General features: G+C 64.1%; 1 protein-coding gene across 3 annotated transcripts; it reads right to left on the minus strand.

Moving 5' to 3' along the window:
* Window positions 1-1234: 1234 nt before the first annotated feature.
* On the minus strand, window positions 1235-11770 carry MEF2B (myocyte enhancer factor 2B). Of its 3 annotated transcripts, none has more exons than XM_054050140.1 (9): window positions 11599-11770; window positions 4648-4727; window positions 4251-4454; window positions 4106-4180; window positions 3805-3967; window positions 2815-2960; window positions 2310-2421; window positions 2132-2222; window positions 1235-1706 (listed from the first exon to the last, which is right to left on the minus strand). In XM_054050140.1, exons 2-9 carry the CDS (start codon window positions 4699-4701, stop codon window positions 1394-1396), a joined length of 1158 nt encoding a protein of 385 aa, XP_053906115.1. In that variant the 5' UTR covers window positions 4702-4727; window positions 11599-11770; the 3' UTR covers window positions 1235-1393. The 3 variants fall into 3 exon arrangements, with proteins under 3 accessions (XP_053906115.1, XP_053906114.1, XP_053906113.1); XM_054050139.1 differs by lacking the exon at window positions 11599-11770 and adding an exon at window positions 10719-10919 and having other exon boundaries at window positions 4052-4180; XM_054050138.1 differs by having other exon boundaries at window positions 1238-1706; window positions 4052-4180.
* Window positions 11771-14989: the final 3219 nt, after the last annotated feature.

Here is a 14989-nt window from a genome sequence, read left to right on the forward strand (position 1 = left end):
GTTGCTTGCCGGGCTCTGTTAAACAGGGCAAACTCTTCCCAGGATTAATCTCCCACCCGGGTTTTAATCGCGGGGTTTGGCCACCACTAATCCCCCCGCAGGAAGGAGCTCAGCGTTGGCGAGTGGCTGGTGTGGAGGAACCCCCATCCCTGCCTGATCCCAACCTGTGGGTGCCCAGGCAGTGCTGGGGGGAAACCGACACCCACCCCCCCAAAACCTGAGGACAATGGGCAATAGTGTCCCCTCCTCACCTCTCTGCAGCGTGGCCGTGGCCACAGACCACGAGCACGATGGTAGCCACACGCAGCCCACCGCAGGCCCCAGAAGATGCTCCTCTGCCCCAGGGAGCAGCAAAACCCCCAGACCCCACCCAGCCCTGAGTGATAAGAGATGGAGCTCAGCTGGGTCTGTCCCACCCCTCCCCTCCCTTAACCCTCCAGTTGCCCCCACCAATGCTGATCTGGAGGGCACGGAAGGTGTTTTCCCTCTTCCCATCCCCTCCCAGAGCCAGGCTGTGGTGTTGAAACCTCATGAGCAGCTTTTTGGGGGGTCTCCTAGGGAGCTGAGGGGTGGGGGCAGCATGTCTGGGCCCCAGGGACCTGCTGGGAGGGACCTGGCTGTCCCCCACGTTGCTGGGTCGGTGACCCTGGAGAGGTGGCTTTGAGCAGGGGGGGACACGGGCAATGGAGCTGAAGGGGGTCAGGACATGGGCCACTTCACCCCTTGGGGACATTAATGACCTGCCACTCATTAGCCACTCCGAGCAGTGCTGCCCAAACCCAAAAATCTCACGCCAGACACCCCGACACCCCCAGCTCTTTATTGATGAGAAGATAATAAATAGAAAAGAGCCCCTGGGCTGGGGGAGCAGCCCCCACCGCCGCCCCCCTGTCTCCCCCCACCCTTCCCGCCATGGGACCCCGGCAGCACCCCCGGCCAGGTGCAGGATTGGGCTGGGGCTGCGCAGGGCTGGAGTTGGTGCTCAGTCCTGCTGCCACCGCGCGGCACCTCCCAGTCATTCCCACTGCCTTGGGGACACGCTGCTGCACGGAAAAACGGACGCGGATGTACAGTGTCCGGCACCGGACAGGGGAGTGGGGTACCACCCCTCAACCATGGGGTCCCGGCATCACAGGGCTTGGGGGGGTCTGAGCTGTAGGGATGGGGGGCCACCAGTGGTGGGGGGGGGCAATGGGGTGAGGAGGGGGCTTGCTGGGAGCTGCAGCCCCAGAGTGGGGGACCCCATGGGAAGCGCTGCAGCATCGCCGACCCCTCCGGCAGCATCGCAAAGGGCACGGGGAGGGGGGGTTTACAGGGGTCTGAGGATGGGGGTGAAGCGGGGGGGCGGCTCCCCCAGGCTCAGCCCCCCCCGCCCTGCACCCCCTCAGCCTCGCTATCTCTGCCAAGTGTCCACGGCCTGCGCCCGCCGCGGGGGCACGGGCGCTCGCTGCTCCTCTGCCAGCGGCCGGGGGGGTCCCAGGGGGTAGGGGTACCCCTTGGCGTAGTCATCCCGCGGCTGGAGGTCGCCGGGGCCTCGGGAGGCTTCGCTCAGGGAGGCCAGGCTGGCCAGGGGGGGCTGGGGGGTGCCCGAGGGGCAGCCCAGCCCCGGGGAGACCCGCTCGGACTTGATGCTGATGGCTTGGGGCTGTGGAGCGGTGCCAGGGGTCACGGCTGGCTCTTCGGTGGGGACGATCCGGCTGCTGACCCTGGGGGGAGAGCGGGGGAGCAGAGAGGTTGGGTCTCCCTGCATCCCCTGCTGAGATGCACAGGTGGGGACGGGCTGAGATCACCCCCGCTTTTCCTCCCCAGAGGGGCTGAGACCCCCCAAACTCAGCTCACGCACCGGCTGTGACCCAGCTGGACCCTGGGCCATTGCCCACCCGGCTGCTGGGAGCCTGGTGTGTGACTGGGGGGGCACTGGGACCGGGTCCCCTGAGGAAAGCGACCGCGGCAGATGTGGGGGCGATCCCCGCACGCTGCCGTTTCGGAGCGATGCTGGACAGACCCAGCCCGGCAGGTGGAGGGGCTGCACCCGAAGTGGCACCCATGGGTGCAGCGGCTCCTCACAAACAGGCTCATCCCCCCCCTCCCCATGTTTCCCCCCTCCCCGCGCCCGTCCCCCCATCCTTACCCCAGCGCTGCCATGTCCCGTGGGTGCTGCCACGCCGTGGGGCTCGGCTGCAGGAAGCCGGGGGGCTGTGGGGCCTCGCCAGCCCCAAACTCTGCCGAGCAGGAGGCCAAGAGTGAGCAGGAGCTGGGGGGGACCCGCAGCCGGGGGCGATCCGCGCTGCCCAGGAGCCAGGACTTACCCGCTTGGGCTGGGGCGAGGAAGGGGAACGCGGCGAGGCTGTGGCTCGGGACGCTGGAGCTGCCCGGGCTGAGCACGGGGCTGAGGGTCTGCAGAGTGGGGTACAGCGGCCGCTGGCGGAAAGCGGGGTGCCCCCTGTCAGGCTTTGTGCCTGGGGGGGGGGACATAACACCTCCTCTCCCCCCAGCCCCCTCCCACGCGCCCCAGCTGTGGGAAGAGGAAGAGGGAGCGGATGGCAGGAGCTCCGCGCTGAATTTGGGGAGGGGGCACCCTTGTGGCCTCGGGGACACCGGGCATGGTGACCTGACGGCAGCGAGCTGGGCCTGCCCTGTTGCCCCCTCCCGCCACGTCACTGCTGGGGAGGGGGTGCTTAAGGCCACCGAGCATCCCGCTGTCACCAATCCCAAGGGAACCCCATAGCCAGGGGGTCCTTGGAACACCACCAGGGGACCCAGAGCCAGCCCAGCCTGGGGCTGCAGACCTGGTGTCACCTCTGTGGCACTCACCGCCGAGCTGCCGCCGCTCCGGCTGCTCACCAAGCTGCCGTGGGCTTCGCCGCGCCGACCCTCTGCCCCGAGGTACAGCGGTGGGGGAGTCTTGGTGGCCAAGGCTCTGCTCAGGCTGCCGGTGGGGAAGAGGGGGTAGCCGATACCTGGATGGACAGAGGGACGGGGGGATGCAGGGGCTGGCCGGGAGGGAAGCAGCATCCTCGGGGGGATGCCCATGGGTGGCCCCGGTGCCCTCGTGGCCGCGGGCAGCCGTGCGTGCCTGCGTGGTGCCGCGCTCCGGCAAACCCACTTCCTGCGCGAGGCCGCCGCCGGCGCACCTGGGCTGCGGCTGCACGCTGCGAGCGGAAACGGTGCACGAAGGCAGTGGTCGGATCCGGCCCTGCGGCCAACAGGCTGCAAACCCCTCCAGCTGGACCCTGCCCTGGGGAGTCCCCTCGCCCCAGAGAGGCTCCTGCGAGGACATCCAGCGTGCCTGGGCCACCCCCCCAGGAGATGCATCCATCTCTCTGCATCCTGCGCTGGGAATATCACCCAGACACCACCGTGGCATCTCCCACCCAACCGAATGGTTTCCACTGCTCAGATGCTTTTCTCCCAGCCGCCTTTCTGCTGCGTGGCTCTGGATGCACCCGTGGCCCCATCACCACCCGCACTGGTGCCGTCCCGCTGGGCAGGATGAGCTCCTCATGCCCAGCTCCGAGCTGTGGGCACGGGATGCCCGCGGTGCTGGGTGCCGTCAGGGCGCAGGAAGCAGCTGGATGGAGGCAGGGGCCGGTGTTTCCACAGCTGCAGCGGTGCTACCTGCCCACGCACTCGCCGCGGCCCCGCTCCCGGTAAATCCCCAGGAGATGCTTCAAGAGGAGCTTTGCATGCGGCCCCAGCCGGCAAAATCCCCGCGAGGCTGATGGGGATGGGTGCCCACGGCGAGGACCTTCTCGGCGGCAGCTGTCTCCCCACAGCATCCCCGGGCGATGGGGCTGAGCCTACCTGGGGGCAGTGGTCCTGGCGAGCGTCCCGATGGCTTCGGCGCCGCAGGTTTGAAGGCGGGCAGGCGCCCCTGGCCCGGTGGGGAACCGCTGGTGCTGCCCAGGGACGCGTCGGCAGCTGCCGTGGCGCTGCCGTAGGCTGACTCCGACAGCGGTGCCAGGCTCTGTGGGGCGAAGCAAGGGTGAGGGGCAGGGAGGGGGCAGAGACCCTTGGGGACTCCCTGCTCTATGGGTCGGCAGCGACTCACACAAAACCTGGGTCGTGCCACCGACAGGTCCATCCCCTCGCTCAGCCTTCGCACCTTCTCCCCAGGATCCGGCCCCTCGTCCAGCTCCAGCTCATGGCTCTCCAGCCCCAGCCCCTTGCGCTTCAGCGTCTGCGGGGAGTGGGGTGGTGAGTGGGGTCCCGCGCCCGTCCCGGCCCCCCTGGTCATCCCCCGCCGCTACCTCGAGGATGTCGGAGTTGGTGCGGCTCTCGTGGGGTTCGCTGTACTCGGTGTACTTGAGCAGCACTTTGTCCATGTCGGTGCTGGCGTACTGGAAGAGGCGGTTGGTGCTGTTGAAGATGATGAGGGCGATCTCGCAGTCGCACAGGACGCTCAGCTCGTACGCCTTCTTCATCAGCCCAAATTTCCGTTTGGTGAAGGTCACCTGCACGGCAGGGAAGGGGATGGGATGCTGCACCCAGGAGCCTGGATACGGCCCCAACCCCTCCTCCTGGGGCCCCAACCCCTCTTTGGCTCTGCAGGACCCAACACCCGCGGGGAAGATGGAAGCAGCGCGGCTTTGCCTCGTGGCCTCGTGGCTCCCCATCCCCTTCACCTCGTCCCCACGCAGCTCCTACCTGCCGGTTCCGCTGATCCAGTATTCGGCTGATCTGTATCTTTTTCCTGCCCATTTTTTCCTCCTACACTCCAGACGAGGCTGGAAGAGAGCAAGAAGCCCCTGAGCTCCCGCAGCCGGAGGCCGACCCGGGCGAGCATCCGCCCCGGCACCGCATGCGCCTCCTCCTCAGCAAAATAAGTTTTGCTGAAAAAAAAATAAGTTTTCAGAGGACGTTTCGGCATTTTTTTGTCAGCAAAGACGGTGGCAAAGTGAAAAACGGGAAATTTTGCTGGGGTAGAGGGGAAAAAATCCTCTTTGCTCTGCCCAGGCAGCTCCACCGCCCCGGCTCCATCACCCTCAGCCCAGCACCTGCGTGTGCCCGATGGGATGCCGTGGTGCCAAGTCCCTCTCTAGGAGTACGGGATCGGTCTTTGCACCCCCAGACACCCTCCTGAAGCCACAAGGGCTGCTCTGCGCCTGCCCCACGCACCGATGCCGCTCACCAGCGGGTCGGTCGGACACGAAGGGCGGTTATAAGGGCGGCCGGGCTGGCTGTGGGGAGGGTCCATACAACAAAAGGGCTGATTTTAGGTTCAAGGATGCTTTTTTTTCTTTATTACTTCTTTTTCATGGTTTTATTATTATTATTATTTTTTTTTTTCTGACGCCAACAGACTAAATTTGACCTCCGCCATTCGCAGGTCAGGAAGTGGCTGCACGAGGAGACAGCAAAGCGAAACCACCCACCTCTTTGGGCCATGTGAGCCCATGTGGGAAGGGTGAGGGGTCAGGGGACCCTGCACCCCATCCCGGTGCCAGCACCCATCGCAGCCCAGCGTGGGTCTGTGACACCCCCACTGTGACATCCGCTGCGGGGACACCTTCCTTGCTCCTTTTCTTATCCCCAGAGCCCCCCTGGGATGCTCTGGTGCCGTCGCACCCAGCGCAGAGCCATCAAGACGCTCCCAATAGGACTCTTGCACCCAGCACCACCATCCAAACTGGGGTGCAGACCTGGCCCAGCTTGGTCCCCAGCGTCCCCGAGCCACGGCAATGGGGCAAGAGCCCAGCTGGGAAGCCAACGGGGCTGGGAGCTCCGTGCTGCGACTCCCTGGGGACAACAGCCCCCCCGGGACCCCCCGAGCCCGGCCAGCAGCCCCCCATGGCAGGGATGCACCCCAGGGTGCGGGCTGGGGACCGGCCAGCCCTTGGCCCCGCCAATGCCCCAGCTCGTCCCGCTTCCCCCTCTCAAGCGTGTTGCCATTTACCATCTTGCTCAGCTGCTATATTTAGCTGATCAAAACTAATTTTAATTTATGGAAGGAAATTGCACTGCCGTTCCCACGGCCCCGTTGCCACCCTGTGTCCGGGGGCCCACGCACGACCCCAAGGTACGGCGGGTGCTGAGAGCACCCCAGCCCCGCCGGAAAAAGCCAACGAGATTCCCTGGTGAAACGGCAGAGGATTTTCCCAATAATTTCTGCTGCGGTTCCAGCACCGACCCTCGCGGCGCAGCATCGGGGTTGGGCACCCCCAGGCACACGGCCCGGGTCAGGGCTCACCTGCCCACGCCCACCCCACGATCTTTAATTTGGGGGGCAGAAACAGGAGCTGTTTGGGGGGGGGTGCAGCTCCCAGCTGGGTTTGGCCCAGTTAGGTCAGGGGATGCTCATCACGGGGGTTCCAGAATCCTGAAGCTGTGCAGGGATGCAGGGACTTGGTACCCATCCGGGACACCTGCAGCATAGTCCTGTGGGTCTCGGTACCCTCAGGATCCCCCACGGCCTCACCCCAGGGGGATTTAAAAAGGCTCCGAAGCGCTGGGGATGGAAGGATGCATCCCCTTCACCTGCAGTGGGGACACGAAACACTGCCAAGGGCCCCCTTGGCTGGAGCGAGCACCCCAAGCTCCTGGGATGCTGTGGCACCCCAATGCCCTGCTCCAGCACCCCGAGATGGGAAGCACTGAAGGAGATGGTCCTTATACTGGGACTGATCCTGCGAGTCCCTGCCTGGCCTCAGCCTGCCCCAAAGCCCGGCCGTGTCCCCTGCTCCGTGCTGCTCCGGGCAGGCGGGGCAGCAGCCACCCCGGGGTGCCAGCATGGCTCGGAGCCCTGGAACGGCCGTATCTGTCCAGGTGGGGTGCTCTGGGGTCGCGGCAGCCATGGGGTGATGCTGGGGTGATGCAGGGGGGTCCCAGAACCCATAAGCCAAAGCTATGGTGGTCCCAGTTGGGTACTGACACCCATGGAGTAATGTTACAGGGGTCCAGGTGTGTCCCAGCACCAACAGAGTGAGGTTGTGGGGGTTCCTGGGGGTACCAGCACTCACGGGATGCTGCTGCAGGGGCTCCAGTGGGGTACCAGCACCCGCAGGGCGATGCTGTGGTGTCCTGGAGGGGCACTGGAACCCCTGGGGAGATGCTGGGGGGATCCAGGGTGGGTATCAGCAGCCATAGGGATGAGCTGCGGGGATGCCGGGGGGGGACCAGCACCCATGGGGTGATGCTGTAGGGATCCCAGCCCAGAATAACAGGTGGGGGTGGGAGGCAAGAGGAAGCAGCAGCCACAGCACCATTGGGCCAGGGGAGATGGGGACCCACTGCAGACAGACTCACGGCCCGCCTGCCGCGGGCTCGTCACTCCGGCAGGGAAACCGTCTGAGGCCTCGTGCAACACACGGGGCGGTTTCATCAGCCACCTCCTCGAGCAGCTCATTACGGCTCTGCTCCTCCTGGGGCATCTCCTCATCCGCTTGGCCATCGAGGCCATGTGGGACCCACGGGGACATGTCCTGGCCGGGCCACTGCTGCCACGCGCCGGGGTCGTGCAGGAGGGTCTTCAAGGCCAGGTTGGATGGGGCTCTACCGGCTGATCCGGTTAAATCCATCCCTGCTCCTGCACAGAAGCTGGACGGGATGACCCACAAAGGTCCCTCCCAGCCCAAAGCATTCTAGGATGGGCGCAGGGTACAAGGTGTCACAGCTCACTGCTGCACAAATCCTGGTACCTCGGGCACCGCAGCGCAGCTCTGCTCCCCCCGGGGGGTGTTAAGGGCTGGGAGGGGGGACTTTCACTCTGGGTTTTAGCTGCTGCGCCGGGCGCTGAGCAGCATCGCAGCTGCAGGGGGTTATTGCAGCTGGCAGGGACAGGGACAACAGGGCAGCTCTGCCACCTTCATCCCATGATCCAGCTTGGTGACACCCGCCAGCCTTGTCCCTGCGGGCAGGGACATCACCGAGGGGGCAGCTCGGCTCCCATAAGGAGAGCATCCAGTGAGGGCTCGTGGCCAGGGACCCCCGAGCAGGAGGGAACGGGGTTGGGATGCCGGCCCTGGAGACACCCCGCAGCCCCTCATTTTCATCTCCACCAGGTCCCACCTTGCGCAAACGGCTCCTCGTCACCGTGATGGGGACTCCTGTGTCCCAGCTGCAGGGATGAAGAACCCTTCAGCATCATCATTACGAACCAGGCCAACAAAACCAGCCCAAGCAAAGCCCTCGAGCCTTCAAAACCTCTCAGAGAGGAGACGCTTTTCCCCAGGCAGAGGCTCCCGCGCTGCCTGGCATCCCGCCGGCCTCCACTCCCTCCCACGCGTGCTTATCTTTAGCCCGGGCTCTCTGCTCACTCACACGCACCGGGCTCGCTTCCGCACCCAGGCACAGCCCCTGGACCCCACCGTCCCTTCGCCAGCGCCCGCAGCGAGGTGTCACCCCGACCCCTGGGCTCCAACGAGGTTTATAATTAACTGCCCGGATCCTGTACATCTTTAGGGGTCCTTTGCATCACGCCGGAGCGTGTAAACGTCCTATCCCAGCTCCTAAGTAGCGCGTTGAAACCAAGCGAACCCCTTGACTGCAATGTGTTTTTCCATGTGCCGCAGCCCTGGCACGGTGTGGGATGCTTGGTGTGGTGCTGAGGGGTCCCAGCGCTGCCTTTAACACCTTTACATCCTTCTCCATCCCTAAATGATCCCGGACACGTTAGATCCACCAAGGTTATCCTAACGTCAAAGCCATGGGGTTATTAGGGGAGGGTCTCAGGCGCTCCTCTCTTAACCCCAGGTCAAGGTCCCTGAGCTCCCCAGCATTTCCTCTTCCCACCTCTCCCATCTCCACGGGACGAAGGAACGTCGATAAAGTAATTGCGGATAAAAAGGCCGTTTTCACTGAACTTGCAAATCTGAAAGCTGCTGTAGAGATGGGGAGGAGAGGGAGGAAAGCAGCCAGCAAGTGCCTGCAGTCGGCATTTGTCAGCTCGCAAAAAGCGTTTTGTTGGAGAAAAATAACGATTAAAAGCAAGAGAAAGAGTTTCCATCCCATGTTTTATAGGGAGAAGCAGTGAGCTCGGCTGGGAGAGGAAAATCTGAGCCAGGAGCAGTGAAATCCCAGGGGGTCAGGTCAGATGCTGCATCGTTGGGAGCGGGAGAGAAATGGGCTTTACGGACCACCCGTCAAGGATGGACACACGGCACTGGACCACCAGGGGCCACATCCTTCCCTGGGCAGTGCCGCCCTGCTCCCAGCTGGGGATGTGGCTCTGGCTCTCACCGGTCCCCGGGGAACGGCAGCGCTGGGACCGTGTGGTGCGAGCAGCATCCGAGCCCGGCGCAGGGAAAAGTCAAAGTTGAGCAGAGTTTCTGCCGAGGGTTGACAGACCCTTCTGCTTTTTATAGGTTGTTTAAACAACTAACCAGTATAAACCAGAGCAGGGCTGGCAGCACGGGAAGGGGAGCGGGGAAGGCAGGAGGAGCCTGTTGGGAAGCAGGGGAAAGGAGAATCCAGAGGGAACGGGGCTCTGTGAGAGCTTGGGGAGTGCTGGGGCATGGGGAGCATGGAAGAGTTCTGGGACCAAGGGGTTCACCTCCTCTAACCACGTTCCCTATCTCACAAGCGTCACCCCAGCACAGTCCCTGCGGCAATTATAATCCATTTATCCACCCCCGTCACAGCACAGGGCCGAATTATGGCATTGTGGCATTATGACATTATCGTCCTGTGCCCCTCCAGAGCCAAATCTTGGAGGCTCAGCACCATCCAACCCCGGCTCCATCCTGCTCAGGGTGACAAAGACCGAAAGCCCTGCCCGCACCCGGCACTGCCGCAGCGCGGTGCCGTGGGGCGAAGCGCGGCGATGGGTGGAGGCTTCTCGGTTCCAAAATGACTGTGTGGAAGGAGGAAGGATTGAAAAGTCCCCCCAAAATGAGGCAGCTCTTTTCCTTGGAAAGACAGATGGACACACAGACCCCCTCCTGGGCCGAGGCCACCTTTTTTTGCTCGGCGTCAGCAGCGACGCTGCAGCTGGGCATCAACACGGCAAACGATGCTGGAAGGTTTGCCGGGGGCAGCCAGAAGTTGCTGCTGCCTGGCCTGAGCCCATCCCCACCGTGTCAGGGCTGCGTGGCTTACACATCTGGTTTGCTCCTGCCAATCCTGCAGGAATTCTTGCAAAGAGGAAGGAAATCCAAGAGTCTTAAATACACTAATTGCCCCCCGAGCCTTTTGGGCACCGCCGCGGCACGCCGGGCTCTCCAGCTCCCTCGCTGCTGGGATGCTTCTCCTGGGTGTGAGCAGGAATCTCTGTCTCCTTGCAGCAGGCAAAGTTTCTCAAACTCACTTTTTATCCCCACTGCTTCGCCAGCCGGCTCACAGCACCGGGGTACATCCCAGCGGCTTGAAGGCGAGCAGGGATGCTTGACATCCTAAACCAAACGTGGGGCCTGCACCTGCATCTCCGTTTCCCCCCATCCCTGAGCCGCGCGGGTCTCCCCAACACGTCACTCACGTGCGATGCATCCAGGGACGTGGAAAAGGGCCAAAAGATGACTCCCTGGATGCGTCGCCCATGCTCCTTACCCAACTGGTACCCGATGTCCCCAGGGATGTGCATGGACCGAGGACACAGCCCATCATCTCCCAACCGGCACACAATGCCCCAAGGGATGTGCATGGACCGAGGACACAGCCCATCATCTCCCAACCGGCACACGATGACCCAAGGGATGTGCATGGACCGAGGACACAGCCCATCATCTCCCCAGCGCTGTTCCTGCCCTCCAGCTCACGCGCCACCTGCCACGTTAATCCGTTACCTGCAAACCCCCATCTCCAGAGGCAGCAGCTCTGGGAAACTTTCTCTCATTAAAGGAGTAAAGCCCCGGGGATGGGGACTCGCTGGCAATGGGCTGCAGCGGGTGGGAGGATTGGGCAGAGGATCCACCTCCCTCTCCTCGCAGGGACGGGTGACGGATGAAGCCTCGCGCCTGCTGGGCCGTGCTGGAGGTGCCACGTGCGGGCAAGAGCCACGGACGGGTCACATCCCACCCGGGAAAGGTGAGGGACCTCGCTGCAATTCAGCACGTGCCATGAATCCGGTGTGGCACCCCGGCAAAGCTCAGCTGGCATCAGGCCCTGGCCCTGCATCGGGGCGTCGCAGCGCTGCCTCACCGGTGGCATCACGTCAAGCCAACGGCGCCGTGCCTCAGTTTCCCCCGCGCAGGGCTGGCTCAGCCGCAGCGCAAAGGGCTCGCCGCGCCCAGGGGTGGCGGGGAGGCGGGCGGCGGGGCCGGGGCAGGGCGGCTGCCATCCAGGCTGCACTTTTGGGTTAAACCCGGGCGTTCCTCCCTGCACAGACACGAGTAAAAATAACCGGCGCAAACCACAGGCTTTTTATAGCCCGCCATCCCTAGACGGCGGGGCGAGGGACGGGGCTCCGCCGCGGCCAGGTCAGCCCGAGGGGCGCCGGCCCGGTCCCCCCGGTCCCTCCCGGTGCTGCTCCCCCAGCCCGTGAGCCCCGACGGCGCGGCCGGGAAGGTGCGAGGGGCTGCCCGCCGCCGAGGGGAGCCCCCCCGGGACAAACGGACGGGTCTGGGGCAGAGGGATGGCTCTGATAGAGCTCTGCCGCCCCGACCCCCCTTCCCCGGTCCCGGGGATACCGGAACGCGGCTCTGCATCCCACCCCGGGACACGCACCTGAGCACGAGTTCCTCCTCCTCGGCAGCCGCCCCCTGCTCGGCACCGGGTGTCCCGCGCTGCAGCGGAGCCGGCCCGGGCCCGGAGAGGCCCCCGCCGCCCCCCGGTGCGGTCCCGGTGCGGTCCCGGTCCCGGTTCGCGTCCCTGGAGCCGCGCGCTGCCCGCTCGAGCCGCGCCGGCTACATTTGCATAGCCCCGCCCACCCCGCGGTTATATTTACATAGACACGCCCACCCATCGTGGATATTTGCATAGCGCTGTCGGGCCCGCTCGCCATTGGCCACCGGCGCGGGTTGATTTGCATAGCCACGCCCACTGCCGGGAATAGGCGCGGGGACACGGAGAGAGTGCGGAGCTTGGGGGGGGCTGAGGGGCTGGGGAGTGGAACTGGGGGGGCTGGAGGGCTGGAAGGGGGGTCCTGAAAAGGCTGAAGGGCCTGAAAGGGTCCTGAAGGGGGGCTGAAAGGGCTAAGGTGGGGGTTCTTGGAGGGCTGGGGGTGTTGAGGATGGGGGGCTGGGATGGGGTGAGGCTGCAGGCACTTGGGGGGCTGGGATGGGGTGAGGCTGGGGGGTTTGGGGGGGGCTGGGATAAGGTGAGGCTAGGAAGACTGGGGGGCTGGGAGGTGTTGAAGCCAGGGGGCTCGAGGGGCTGGGATGAGGTGAAGATGAGGGTGCTTTGGGGGGCTGGGATGGGGGTAGAGCTGTGAGGATTTTGGGGGGGCTGGGATGAGGTGAGGCTGGGAGGACTTGAGAGGCCGGAGGGATGCTGTGTCCTTGCCTGGGGGCTCGGGCTGAGCTGGAGGGGTTCTGGGCGCAGGTTTAGGGACAGGTTCTGAGTTTGTCCCACAATGGATCCCCGGGAGCCCCCGGGCACTGGGGGGGTGATTGCCCCCCAGCACTGGGGGGGTGACAGTCCCCCCGTCCCCACCGTCACTGAGGGCATCAGCTCAAAACCCCTCATCAGTGCAAAACCCGCCACTGGTTTGCGACTCCAAAAGGAAACAGCCAACACCCTCCCTCTTATTTTCATCTTTAATCTCCAGAAATGGGGTGACCTGCCCTGGGTCCCTGTGCCACGAGCGATGCCACCCCGCTGCGAGTGACCCCCGAGCCCTGCGCAGGAGCCACTAAGAACGGTGACACGACACGAGGGGGGCTGTGGGGGAGCGATGGGGTCACTGAGCAAAACTTCCGCACGCAGCTCACGCGCTACCAGCGATCCGCTCACCAAAAGCAACGCCAACGCCTGCGTGCTGCAAACCCCAACGCCGCTGTGTCCCCTCATCCAGTGTGCAGACGAGGGAACGGGTCCTGGTGACACCTGGGACAAGCCAGAGCTGGGATTTCCTGGCACTGTCCCCACTCCGGGCAGAAATCGGCTCTGCGCTGGAGCATCTTGAGTGGAAACCAGAGGATGCAGGTGGCTGTGGATCCTGCAGCTCGAAGCTCGTGAAGATGACCCAGAGTGGACTTTGCAGAGCAAAGGGAGGCAGATGCTGCTCCCATCGCACAGTGACAGACCCACAGACAGACTGGGTCTGATGAGGGGGAGCAGCACAGCGGCGCTGGGAGTCCGTGTTTCAGCCGGAGGGCGCAGAGCAGCGAGGCTGAGAAGGTGCTTTTCCCCAGAGTGAACAGAACCTGAGCTCGGAGGAGGATGCTGTGCCCTGGCTTTGCGTCCGGCTGCAGACCTGGCTCCAAAATCAGCCCTGGAGAAGGCTGATTTACACCCACACTTGTCTCTTATCCTTAGGTGACCTCTGGCGAGGTGGAGACTTTCTTCACTGAAAGGGTTGTGGAGCACTGGAAGGGGCTGTCCAGGGAGGTGGTGGAGTCCTCATCCTTGGAGAGGTTTAAAAGCCGGGCAGATGAGGTGCTCAGGGATGGTTTAGCAGTAGAGAGGGATGGTTGAACTCGATGATCTCAAAGGTCTTTTCCAACCAAACAACTCTACGGTTCTACGACAAAGCCATGGTGCAGGGTCAGGGGTGACAGTGACCCCCACGCCCGGGTGGGCGCTGTGCACCGTGGGGCACATGGTGGTGCCGGGGGTCCCACTCGCAGTGGGGGGTGAAGGGCTGTCCGGGAGCTGCTCTGCATGGAATTCCCGCAGGGAGCACCCGTGTTTACAGCGGCGAGGGGGGACTGATGCAATTCCCAAGCTCCCTTTATGCTACGTGAACGGAGCCGCCCACGCAGCAGGTGGGAAGGGGGTTACCAAGGGCTCACTGCAAACCAGCTCGGAGCAAGACGCTTCCTTCCAGCCCAGCCATGGCTGAGGGTCCGGAACTGGTGGGTTTGGGAAGAGGAGCTGGAGAGAAGGAAACTCTGCATGAGGCTTTCAGTGCAGGCTGTGCTGGTGGAAAGGACCTGGCATCTTTTTCAGAACTGCTTTAGATGATTTAGAGAGGGCTTCAGAGTGCAATTAGCACGCTGTTAATTAGTCCTGCTCGTAATCCTGAAGAGAAAACGGGAGGGAGAGGAGAGGTGCGAGTGCATCTCAGTGTTGTGTCGGTGTCCAGATGCCCTGTCCTGCTCCTGGCTGGGGTCTGGGGGGACGCAGGGTGGCCCTTTGCCTGCCCAGGCTGGGGAACTGCTGCCCCTTCCCCTCGGGCTGCCCAGGGCGAGAGCTGAGGCTCCTCTTTGGGCACAGGGGCTGCCCGGACCCCGGCGTCAGGGGGGGCACAGGTTGGGCTTTGCTCCATGCAAGCTCCAGGTTAGCAGCTTGAAAGTTTTGAGCTCTGTCTTGAGGCTCTTCCTGCCCCAAACCCCTGTGCTTTGGGGGAGCCCAAGCTGCTGGGTGCCCCAAGCTGAGCCCCACAGTGCTTTGCACCCTAAATCATAGAATGGTTTGGGCTGAAAGGGACCTCAAAGCCCATCCAGTCCCACCCTCTGCCATGGGCAGGGACACCTCCCGCTGGATCAGGGGCTCCAAGCCCCATCCAGCCTGGCCTGGAACCCCTCCAGGGATGGGGCAGCCACCGCTGCTCGGGGCAGTGACGCAGCCCAGAGGACACGGCTGAACCCCGTCACGCTCCCAGCCATGGGGCAGGGACAGAAACGTCGTCACCAGGAGCTGGTTTGGGGACACTGGGCTGAAAGCCAGCGACAGAGGCTTGGGGAGCGTCATCCCCCCCAGCCAAAAATGTGAGCGGGGCTGGACCGGAGCCGCGAGCCAAAGCCGCGTTGCTGCCAAGGCCAACACACCAGCTTTCAAAATAGCCCCTGTCCTGCGCGGCTCCGGCCGGAGCGGAGAGTGCCAGCAGGAACCACCCACGCGGGACGGGAAGGCCGGCAGCGCCGTGGCGGGCAGCGCTCCTTGGCCAGACGGAAAGTTCGCCCCATCCAGATCCCACAGGCGGGACTGGGCACGGGCCCAGGAGCTGAGGACA

The sequence above is a fragment of the Cuculus canorus genome, chromosome 27 (genome assembly GCF_017976375.1).
Source record: "Cuculus canorus isolate bCucCan1 chromosome 27, bCucCan1.pri, whole genome shotgun sequence".
NCBI classification, from domain to species: Eukaryota; Metazoa; Chordata; class Aves; order Cuculiformes; family Cuculidae; genus Cuculus; species Cuculus canorus.